The following is a 12,483-nucleotide window of genomic DNA, read 5'->3' on the forward strand; positions in this document are numbered from 1 at the left end:
TTTGCAGGTCTTATCTCCCTGCGCCAGCATTTCTGAATGCGGGCCTGAAGCTGAAGTAAAAGTTCTATAGGGAGCCCAGATCTCCCAGGGAGCTAATTTGGGTCTGAATTCCCTGTCACAAGGGATTATTATTGCTTAATCTGCTAATAATGTGGCAGTCTAATCAGGTTACTTTACTTCTGCATGCTGATGCATTAAGGCTTGATTCTTCTTCTGTAGAAAAAAATAACAAAATTCCCACTGTGTTCTGAGAAAGTAAGTTTGGGACTGCAGTTTGCTTGATGTGTCAAAAAAGATTCAATGTTTTACTTTTCAGTATGAGAAAAAAATGGAGATTTGAACATGCCAAGGACAGTGCTAATAAGACATAAAAATCTACTGATTTGTTTGATTTAGTAAGTCGTTTCCAAAAGTTTGTTTATGCTAACTTAGATTATTGATTACTGTTAATTCAGTGACAGAATAATTTTCTAAATGTTCTTCTAACTGAACCAGGTACTGTTCAGCAATTTCCATGCTGTCAAATTCCCTCAAACAATACAGACACTTGTCAGGTCAATTTAAGGTGAATTTTAGACTTTTTTTTTTTTTTTTAAAGGGGATTTTACATAAGAAAAGGGATACCATCTTTATTTGTTCATTTCAGTTATGGAAAAGTCCAGAGAAGTATCATATTCTCCAGTAAATGTGATAATAAAAATTTCCCTTCAGTGTTTTCATCTGACACATGACATCATTTAAGCTAGGAAAAGGATGAGTGAAACTGCCTGGAAACCAGAATTAAATCAATTGATCAAATTCCATGATCTAGATCTTAAGAGGAAAAAAAACCCAACCAACTAACCAACCCCCAAACAAACAGCCTTAATAAGGCTAAGTTTTATTTTAGACATTTTAATTTTAATGCAAGGTGCTCATAATAGTATAGTATAGTAGTATTTTAAAATACATGACAAGATTTAGGACTTGGAGTTTAAAATTATTTTAGTAGTGGCTGAGTCTATGATACTGAATTCTGTAGTTCATTAGTAAATATGGTGGTTTGTTATGTAGGGGTTTTTTAATGATACTTGGGAGAAGCGGTCCTTTCACATAATGCTGTATTACTGCACAAGGCTGTGTAGAAGGCAGCTAGTAGTTGAACTAACTGAAAGAGCAGTTTAATGGAATTTGGCATGATACTTCCTAATTACTATTTGATGCTAATGAAGAACTTCAATATTGTACTAGATCCAAGTGATGTGGGAACCTAAAATAGCATTTTGTAGGTGAAAGTGCTGAAGTCCAATACCTTGACATTATTAAAAAAAAGAAAAAACAGAGCTTGTTCAGTGGTTCGTGTTTAGCTGAACTGTGCTGGTGAGTGACTCTGGTGGGTATCTCCTTATTCAGTCTTTGCTTGGGAGCATTCGTACCTAGACCTAGCTTGGGCTGAGTAGTTCAGTATCCACCTTCCACACGAGTTTGATTGGGATTCAAAGGGAGAGGCTTCTGTGCATGTCTTAGAGCGTGTTTTGGGAGCGGCGAGCATGGAACGGCAGACTCCTTGTGCACAGCAGCTGGGACCACGCTCTGAACATTTGTACCTGGTGGTAGTGTCTGCTGAGGTAGGACTCCTCCCTTGGTTTGGTGCTGCCTCCTTTAGCACAGAGAAGAAGTTGTTAAATCTGACAGTCGGAGACCATCTGTGGATTTGTGATGTACCCTGATGGGCTATCCTGCGTCCTTGATGCAGTCTGGCCAATGATACATACTCAATTAGAAAACCAGTACTGTTAGAACCAAGCACCAGTCTGCTGAGCATGCCTCCCACATTTTCTCAAGCCCTGCAAGTATTGCAAGTCTGTACAGTGATAGTGCTATGGATAACATGCTGCTTAATGGAAGGTGAACGAAAGGGAAATTAATATGATACTGTGCTAGGAATAAAAGTATCAAGCCCAGTTTATTGTGAAGTGTAGTAATGCAATGTTTAATGCATGACAGGACAGAATGATGCAATTTCTGTTGGAATTGACTCATCTGTGAGAGCTCCAGATAATCATATTGCTGCCCTGCAAGTTACTATATCTAAAATAATTAATACAGGTATGACCTTTAAAAACATTAAAATAAACACTAATGGATGGCTTGTGCCTTTTTGACTGAAAATATCTTTTGCTAATTACAGTTAGAGAAGGATTTCAGTCCTACAGACAAATACTGATGTAGTTTCACTTGTGCAGCTGCTACATTAAATACAGAGACAAAGTTGTTTCATTTTAATGTACTCCCTGAACTTACTACTAATTACTGGAACTGAGAAGCTGCTCTAATTTACATCAGTGGAACAAAAGGAAAAGAAAAGTTAGAAACATGACTAAAAGTTAGTGGTTGGAGTACCAGATGCTGAGGCTTATAGTCCCAAAGCTCCATTAGGACTGCTTAAATGCTTCAACTTAATGTATTATTGGTGTTTGCATTCTGGATCTACCTAGATATCTCTGTCAGAGCTAAGAGCTACTGAACCATACATGGACTAGAAGAGGGTGTAGTCCTTTGAAGAGTTTACAACCGAAAAGACAAAGCAGATAAAAAGAGGCCTGAACAGACATTCATTTAGCCCAGATATACAGGATACAGTATTAGGATTTCTCTGTTGCCTTAACAATTCTCTTTCCCTGTTACACTGTTCTGTGTATAGTTCATACACTTAATTTTTTTTTTTTTTTAAGAACTGGTATCAGTCAAAACAAGGCCTGATACTAGTTCCACCGCATGTCAGAAAGAAGGTTTATAGGACTTAAACTCTTCCAGCGACAGTGGTGAGTGTGAAGCAGATCACAAGCCGGTAGGCTCTACTGTGCTTAAAAAATGTGGGCTGACTGCCAGAGCTGGAGTTGCTGAGAGGAGGCAGTAACAGGGGGGGAAGTGAGAAGGCAGTGACGGGAGTCTAGGGAATGAATGAAAAGAGGTTACAGTGGAGTTTAGTAGGCAACTGGAGTGACGTTCAACTTCCAAATCCTTGGAAACTACTGAAAAAGGTAATTGTCCTGTCTTGTTGGCCACGAGGCTGGCGATGGCACTTGTGGTGACAGAGGTTTTAGTTCTGCTGGTGTGAAGTCTCATCTTGATAAGATGTGGGCAGGGTTCCAGTGGCTTAACGTCTTTCCTTCTGGTCTGTCACTGAAGCAGCGGTGAGGTGCTTGATCTCTCAGTTACTGTGCTAACAGTCCAGTAACACCTTGCAGTTCTCAGCTATTGTGCAAGTTCATCACCAGATGTTGGAGCAAGTCCATAGGCAAAAGCTGAAAGGTCTCATATTCTGGAGTAATTTCTGATTCTCATCAGCAGTTCTTGATTAGACTCCTTGTGTATTCCCTCTTTAGGGTTTTCATGAAGCTTAACACATAATCTAAATCCCTTTTAAGACTCTTAATTGTGCAGATGGCTTTGCACATACTAGTTTTATCCCATGTGATTAGTGAAGAATTTCTCGAAAAACATTCCTCCCCAAAATCTTACGCTTACCTTCAGTATGGCAGCTGCAAGCAAGTGTGTCTGTCTTTTTAAGTGATTCATTGTGTTAAAGAAAAACATATTCAAATGCAGGCATTTTCATGTCTGTACATACACGTTTGAAACAGCAGACTTTTTAAATGGATTTGGTGCTGGCTTTTCAGATGTTTCAGATATGTTTAATTATTTCCTATTTACAAAAAACTATCTAAAGCATCAAAGCTTATAGGAGATGAACATCTCCTTTGAAAATTTGATTGTGATTATATATTCCTTGATGAAGAATACAGGAAAATAAGTCACCCTTTCTTTTGAAGCACTAGATGTGTCCTGTATATCAAAGTTTTAATTGCTGCATGACTTTCTGAAATGGTCTGAAAAACTTAATCTACTTTGAATTTATTAAAAATATATTTTAAACAAGTACAGCTATTAAGTTGGGAAGTAATGGAATTGGGCTCCTAAATTTTATGTGAAGTGCATACCCCATTATGCCTGATAAGAAGAATCTTGCTATGCTGTCAAAATATGAGCAATTAACCTATCAGTCTTTAGGAAATAAAAAAACAAAACAAAAAACCCTCAGCAAGTGAATGAAATATATTCTACATAAATATTTAAGATCAAACAGTGGACTTAATTCCTACAATTTGGAACTGGTTTAACATCCCTTTCTTTTTCTCCTCTTGTCAAATCATTGAGATAAGCAGAAATGGATAAACCAAAGCATATGATTTCTCAATTAAGTTTCTTCTGCATAATGGTGCAATATCCTTTTTTATTTTTTTCACAGATACTTTCAGTAGAACAAACGTTCAGAAACAGAAGGCCTTCCTCTTGATTCCCTGGTATCAAGGACTAATCAGGCACCATCTTCAGTCTTATCTCTTCAATATTTTTGGCCAAGAAGAAGGAGAGCTTTCTTCAGTGCTTGTGCATCTGTCTCAGCTGAACTCTACTTCCTTACCGTTTTTCTTGTATTACAAATGCCTAAGAACAGCAAGGTAGTGAAAAGAGAACTGGATGATGAGGTCATTGAGTCAGTTAAGGACCTTCTCTCTAATGAAGACTCGTCAGATGATGCCTTTAAGAAGAGTGAACTTATGGTCGATGACCAGGAAGAAAAAGATGCAGATGTTGAAGAAGGCTCAGATGTAGAAGATGAAAGACCTGCTTGGAACAGCAAACTCCAGTATATTCTGGCACAAGTTGGATTTTCTGTGGGATTGGGGAATGTGTGGCGATTCCCGTATCTGTGTCAGAAAAATGGTGGAGGTAAGTCTTGTGATAGCTAGTCATAGCTAAATGATGAAGCTAACCTTTCAGATTTCAGGGTTAGCAGAGATATCCACAGTAAAACCTGCTCCAGCATGTCAGCTTTTTCTTTTAATTTCTGCCAGAGCTTATGAGGAAAAACTCGTATTCTTTTTGTGTGGAGAGACACATCTGTTAGAAGAAGAATCTGCTGCTTATTTTAAGATTCCCATTTCCTCTTTTTAGGGAAGAGAGTTCTTGATATGACCTTAACTAGTGGTTGAACTAGTGGCTAAGTAAAACACATATTTATGGAGAGGTTGCATTATTTAGGACCTGGCTATTGTTGTGCTAAAGTGTTCTTTATAGTACTTGGACAATAAATCAAGGCATTAAATCTGCATCCACTTTAAAGACCAAAGCTGTGTTTGGTATAAACCCACTAAGCTTCACACCTTTACTTCTTAATTGCTTTTAGCTCCTAGGCCATTTACTTTCTGCAAGAACAACAAAATACTGTAGGAGTAAAAAGGATTTTTTTACTGATAATGTATTCCCTTAATGTAATGATTTAAATTATCCATCTGTTTTGTTCTGTTATGTGGTTAACTATTTTCCTAAAGAACAAGTTACCTTTCACTTAGAACAATAACATCAAGCTGTTTATTTGTTAGCTGTCCATCTATGGTCTTGAATGTAGTATGAAGTATGAGGCTGGAGACCTTCCTGCCTCTAACAATGCAGGATCAGTGTTTTATCCTATGCTATACTGTACCCTACTATACTACGTTAATGTTCATCCTATTGTAGCTAATTACTTAGCTGAAGTCAAAACAAACCTATCAACTTTTTATGATACAAAAAGTGAATCTGTACTACAGAATAGAAAATAAAGAATCACATTTTCTTCATGCTGGATTTTAAAAGTTGAGTGACAAAACTGATGTAATTGAGGAGTATAGAAATGAGCCTAGAATATAATCAGAGTATAATTCTGTACTTTTATTTGTTTTCTCTTAGTCAGTTGAAGCAGTAAAAATGGAGTTTATACTTTCAAATATTCCTTCTCCAGGATAAAGTCTAAATTCTTTTATAACTAGTTATTGTAAGATTTTTTTTTTTCACTATCATTTAACTCTTTTTTTTTTCTCCTTTATTCTGGAGAGAAAGTCATTAAGTGGTTGCTGTGATAATTTGTGTGGAATCTAAAATTTTCTACATCTGAAACTAATATTAACTGAAAAAACCACATTGAATGTAGTTTCTGAAAAAAACATAGCTTTTCAGTGGATGGCAGACTTATCTAGTCTACTAGAGACAGTGTAGAATTGATCACGTACCACTACTAGTTGAAAAAATTAATACATTTGTTAATTAACAATTTTTGAAACAAACTGATTCATAGTTAAAGGTGTAGCTATTTAAATGTTTATATTCTGTATCATTTCATTCTAAGTATGGTGTCAAGATGTCTCAAGGATAGTACATTACAGCAGTTTGTTTTGTGTAGTTGTGTCCCTTTTGAAAGTCTGTGTTTAATGTAGTTAGTTACTAATTTTGCAAGCCCATTGGATTCTCCTTTGAACCAACAGAAAAGATCTGTTTGTATGCTCCTTAGGCTGTTGGTTTCATACTGTCAGGTGCTTTTAAAGTTAGTCTGCCAGTGAGTATAAATTTAATTCAGATCAAATATAAAGGTATTAAATTAATTAATAATTTCTCATTTTAGAAAAAAAACCCCAACAAACAAAAACCAACCTTCAGGTATTATGGCACTTCATTAATCAAACTCGAAAAAATAAACATGGAGTCATTTCAGGTTGAAATTCAATGTTCTCACCTGTGCTGTGATTGCAGGGACTTGGATATATAACATAGTCTATGAAGACATAATGTTTTCTGCACGTGGCTGAGACAAGTTTGTATTTGGCTTTTAACAATAATTTTGCACCATTTTAGCGAATTGAAGCAAGTGATCATGAGAGCTAAAGCTTTCTTGGTTTTCAAGTTAACCATAATGCAAGATGGTAAAGGTGACACAGAACATTGAAATGTGTAAAGTACATTGGTGCCTCTATATGTGTGTGCAGATGGACAGATAATTCTCACAAATGTGTAAAAGAATAGTGGGGGAGAGGGAGGGAAAAGTTCAAACACATGATAAGAAAACCCACACACATTTTATATGATGTTGCAGTTTTCTGCTATACATATTATTTCATACATGTTTCATTCTCGGTAAAATTAGAGTGGTTTTATGCAACCCATACTAAATATCAGTGTCAGAACTGTTCTGTAGTCTTATGATGAGAAAGCTTTACTATAAATACCTGTTGAAGACTCTGAGTATAAGCTTAATGGCCTTTCTGTGGATTTTCATTAGAATTGTTTTGATGAAGCATATGGCTACGTCTCCACCTTCAGTTTTGTCCAAACATTTTTCACTTTCTTCCCCATGTTTAAGGAACTTACATCTGGCAAATACCATCAGGTGAGGGGAGTATATTAAAAAGTGGTAAACCAATAAATATACTTCAAATTTAAACCAAAAATAAGTAAAAACTCCATAGTTACTCATTAGTGTCCTTCACAGGTTTCTTCCAACATTAAGTGTTCCAGAGCAACCAGTAAAAGAGAGGTCAAATCGTAACCATGTAGTAATCTTCAATTTTGTTTTTTTTTTAAAATGTCTGTGACAAGAACAGCAAAACCGATGAAATAAAAATAGAAAAGACACAGACAAGTTAGCCCAAATAGATGTATATTATTAGAGGATTTTGTAGAGAAGAAATTGGGTGTTTACTGCCCTGTTTTCTAGAGAGATTGGGTTTGTTTATGGCTACAGCCTGTGGTATGCCAACACTTCAGAGCTCTGTACTGCTTCAGTGGGGTATCTGTGATACCATCTTTAAAGGTAACTCGTGTATCGCTACACTGCACTGATACTTGGATGTCCATAGGTAGCCTTCCAATCTCTGTTTCTGGGTCTGGTCTGTACCACCAGAACAACTTCCTTCGCTTTATTTCTCGTGATCCTTTAACAGTTTTTCCCGTTGCTTTAATTCATAAGCATTTAGAGTAATATCTGGTATTTTTTTTATGCTCAACTAAGTTACAGCTAGGCTGGGTAGCTCTTGCTGGCTTTCACACTTGGTTCTTTCCCAGAAAAAAAGTCTGTCATGAGAGAAGAGGCTGGTGTGCAGGTTGGACGAACTTCGATCCCCATTGGGGATACAGCTGCAATGCAGGAAGTGTCAAGAGAAAAAAAGAGGTTGGGAGGAGACTGAGAGCTCTTCAGGGTGCTTATTTTCATGACTTGGGATGAGAGGTTGGGCCCAAAGGAGTTTTAGGCTCTGTGAGTGAGGGGCTGAAGGTGTTCAGTAAAGTTTTGAGGAACTGGCTATAGATCTCTGCCTCCTTCACCTTTGTCCTCGCCACAGGTCTTCCTTACCCCAGTAGTCAATGCCCAGTCCCCACCTGACACTTAAGGCACCTCTTCTACTCTTTGCAGCCTAACAGATAAAAAAACCTTCTTCCTTGATGCCTGACAAAGGTGATTTGCACTGGAGCTGTGTATGCTCGAACTTAGCTTTAAATGTTTTTTATATTTATAATTTTTTACGCTATACAGTTTATTTATTACTCCTTTACTATATCAAGACAAATCTGTGTGTTTGTTCAGGTAGGCACAGTTCCTATATAACAATTTCATAACCTATGTTAGTGTGCAGTAGCTTCAGAGCTGCCTTGGTTTCCTATGAATGATAGTGAGCCTTAAAAATAAACCATGCAGGTCTATCCAGTCTTGCCATGAGGCTAATAAACAGTGACAAATTAGACTATTTTTTCCTGCTGCTTCTTGCTATCAACTGCTGAATAGCTTGCACACCTTTCACTTTTTTCAAACAAAGGAATTATTTAAAGTTTATTCTGTTTGGTTGTTGGTTTCCTTTAGGATTAGCAGAAATAAAATGGTACTTTCACATATTAGAAGTAACAAAAGCAAACTAAATTAGCTGTTCTGCTAAAATAAGTGATATTTGAGTGAGTGTTATTATGAAGACAAGTGAACATAGTTATCTAAGAGGTGCTTCGGGTGTTGCAGTTGTTACTGGGAGCCTACAAAGTACAGCACACCCAAAGATTTTGTGTTGCATTTTCATGAGCATTAGCTAAATTTTTCTGATTTTTTTTTTTTTTTTTTTTAGGTTAGTCTTTTTAATATCTCTGTGACGTAAAAAGTCAAAAGAACTGGTAAACAGTGATGGATAAAAGCTGTGAGCAGCATAGGGAAATCTGTAGCAGATTATGTTGCCATTATGTTTTGAAGATTGACGTGGGTAGAGTTACATCATGAGTTTTTACAGTTAAGTAATCCGGCTTTCATACTAAAGTACCAGCAGATTGAACAGTTAAGTTCTGTGGTCTTATAAAAAGCACAGCAGCTATTGCTGAGAACTGCTGAGGAAATAATATGTAAACTGTTAAAGACTGAGTAGTCATTAGAAGCTACAGTCCGATTGTCTAATAGAAGTAGAATGGGAGCAAAGCAAGTGGCTTCATTATTTAGCTTTTGATCAATAATTTATATCAGTGCCTTGAATTCATTGATGACTTCAGTATTATTTTGTGAGTTCTGATTTAAACCATTATCAGATTCAAAATTTAGTTTTACTTCAGTGTGCTGAAAATGTCTTTTTTTTATTTTGCAAGTGTAGTTCTTCTTAAAGCTTATTGACTAAGGGGATTTTCATCCTTTAAGCACAGTTTTGTAAATAGGCACACCTGAACATACTTAAACTGTGAAAGACTAGTGACAGGAAGACTATCCTATCAGTATAATAGACTACAAACCTACCAGCAAAACATAAAACCTTTCATCAGAGTTTTCCTGGTAAAAGCAGTTTGTATTTTGTAATGGTAAATAATTTCACTTGTAGGAGCTTAATAGACTGTAAACCTATAGTGTTTTGTTGCCCACTTGTCATAACTTTGAAAATTTTAACATTCAACATTGAAAATAAGTTGGTCTTCATCTGAATATTAGGTTCTTGCTAGCTTTCTATTATTAAATGTCCAGTAAGCTATAAGAACTGGGATGTCTCTTCAAAACAGTGGTAAATCTCACCTTCATTGAGTAAGAATTAAATCAGACCCTAGACACCTAACTAAAAAACTAGTACAGCAGCAGTTGAAACAAATCTGGAAAGTTGTTTTTTTCAGGTTACATCAAGAACGGCTAGGAGAAGAAAAGTTCTTCTGTAGTATCAAGATGGTAATGGTTATATTGTCTTGCATTACTGCTTCTGAAATTATTTTCCAACTCTTTAATCGCTATGAATCATGTCATTTATGTTATTTTTACCCCCCTGAGCATTTATAAGAACTTAAAATCAAAACCAATATTAATATTCCACTTCTATCAATAATGTTGCCAAATGTAGTACATATTGTAATGCAAGAGAGGCAATTTACCAGGTATCCCATTATGGTGCTTGGTTAAATAAGAAAATTAAGAAATCAAAATAGTGCTGTGCACAGCTGAAATCTTTTGTATCTTTGTCATTCATTCTAGAAGAAGGATGAGGGGTGGGGTTTTTTTAGATTTTTTTTTTTCCTTATGAAGTTGAGATGAGTTTTTTAATAAGAAAGCCAATGTTTAAGGCCAAAATATGCAAAAAAGTGTCTTTACAGCTGAAAAATTTTGAAAATGTAGAAAGGGGACCTGGGGATCCTGAACCGCGCAGAATTGTAATATTCATAAGGCTGCTTAGCTATGTTTTCCTGCATTTACAAATAAGAGAGATGCTGAGCTGTTTCCATAGTGATTCTGTTTTATGGTGAAGTGAAGATGTCTTACAGTTCTTTGAAGTATGTCTAGCTTCAAGGGAAGGCTGAAACAAAATACTTGTCCAGAGATGCTGTGGTTTCATGTTGACTATAGGGCACAGAAGCCCTTTGCAGCTGTGATACGCAGTTGTAGAATCCAACTATGTCCAAACTGTATTGCACTGAAGCTCGCACGTGCACTATCTGCCATTATATCCTTCTTTTGGGGGGGGCACAAGATCAGAAAGGAGCTCACCAGGTTTGAATGATCGGAAGACCAGCGCTTCAGGTGCTCTGCACAAGCCCTGCAGTATAGAGGTGAACTGCTGGCTACCCATGTTGAATTACAGGGTTATGTCATGTATAATGTAATGTGGATTTAACACCACATTTATTTAACTCATTTAGTTGAATCTAACTGATAAATCTTGCAACTTGCATTGATACTGCACAGTAAAACACCCGTGTCAGCCCAGTCTTTAAACATGTGCTTAACTTTGCAGCCTTGTGATTAAGGTTGTGGACTGGGACACTGAAGAGCTGGGTTCAGTTCCTGCTCTAGTACAGTCATCCAGTGGGATACAGGGTAAGTCACTTAGGCCCCAATTTTTTTGAGCTTGTCTCTGCTCAGCTATGCAACACCTGTCTAGTTAAGACCTCAGGTATCATTTGAAGTAGTGTTATATGATTTAAAAACACTATGTACTGTTAGCTTTCAATTAATTGTCTGACCGAATTTTTAAAGATTGTGATGCCAAAGCTTCTCATTTACAGTGTGAATTAACAGTATACTTCTGTCTTGCAGAAATTTTGAGAGAATGTTGATGATAAGTCAAGGGTATTTAACGGTATTATTCGTCTCACATATTCTTAAGGCAGATAGTCACCCTCATTTTGGAATGTGGTTGTTACTCTATTCCTCAGTTTTCCTCGTATTTATTTCCTTCTGTCTCTGTTGTCTCTCTTTTCGTAGTAGAATGCAAGTCCTTCGCGTTCTTTCCGTTATGTGCATGTACAAGATGAACCATAAGAGACATCAAAGTACTGAACGGGAATGTAGCTGCTACCTCAGTAGAAATAATACTTAAGTAGATGCTCTGTAGTGTGCTGAAATGGGTAGATAGGCCATGATGTTTGGCTCTGTGAAGGGAGTATTGTAACGTCAAAACCAGTATGTTGTTCGGACCCTGGCATAGGTTTTGACCAAATGTTGCTCAAACAATACCATTGCGTATCATATTATTGTGTCATGAAAATAAAACACAGGGAGCTATTTTATTGCTAACAATAGCCTGTAGACTGTGAGGTAAGCAAGATCAATATTCTTTGTCTGGTCCACTAGTAGGTTTTCTCAGATTTTATTTCTTCTGTCTTTTTTCCTACTATTCTTAGACTCAAGACTGTAGTTACTCCATGCTTAGCATCTTTGTAAGGTCTTTATAATGGAAGATTTTGTCCAATTTGTGCGTATTTCATGAAGAGCAAAATAGCAAGTGGACCTAAGTAGGAAAGAATGGTACCAGAAAATCTGAAACCTCCTGCACAGTTTAGGAAAGTTTAACTTTTCTAAAATAAACTGTATTGCATGAGATAAGCTGCCTACTAAGGATAGGCAAACGACAATGCATTTTGATAGACTCCTAAGAAAGCCCTAGAAATTTGACACTGGATGAAAAACTTAAAATAGGTCTTAGCTGGAGTTGAGGATAAATCCCAGATTGGTTTCTGAACTTTGCTCAGCTTCTCTCTCATCACAGAGATGAATAGACTGATTATACAACTTAATAGCTCTGAGTCTAAGCATCTGAGGTCTTCAGATCTTTGCTTTGTAGCTTGCTCCGACATGCTGCAGTCTGCATCTCTCAAGTGCTTTTTTTTTAGCCTTACAATGGTTGCAATCAA

At 36.7% G+C, this 12,483-nt stretch overlaps 1 protein-coding gene across 1 annotated transcript in view; it reads left to right on the forward strand.

The window, feature by feature from the left end:
- Window positions 1–12,483, forward strand: part of SLC6A15 (solute carrier family 6 member 15) — a 38,137-nt gene that overhangs the window by 6,458 nt on the left and 19,196 nt on the right. The window contains exon 2 of the mRNA XM_075057713.1: window positions 4,292–4,773. Coding sequence (XP_074913814.1) covers window positions 4,485–4,773 — 289 coding nt within the window. The 5' untranslated portion in view covers window positions 4,292–4,484. The remainder of the gene's footprint in view (window positions 1–4,291; window positions 4,774–12,483) is intronic.

Source organism: Buteo buteo, chromosome 26 (assembly GCF_964188355.1).
Source record: "Buteo buteo chromosome 26, bButBut1.hap1.1, whole genome shotgun sequence".
Lineage (NCBI taxonomy): Eukaryota > Metazoa > Chordata > Aves > Accipitriformes > Accipitridae > Buteo > Buteo buteo.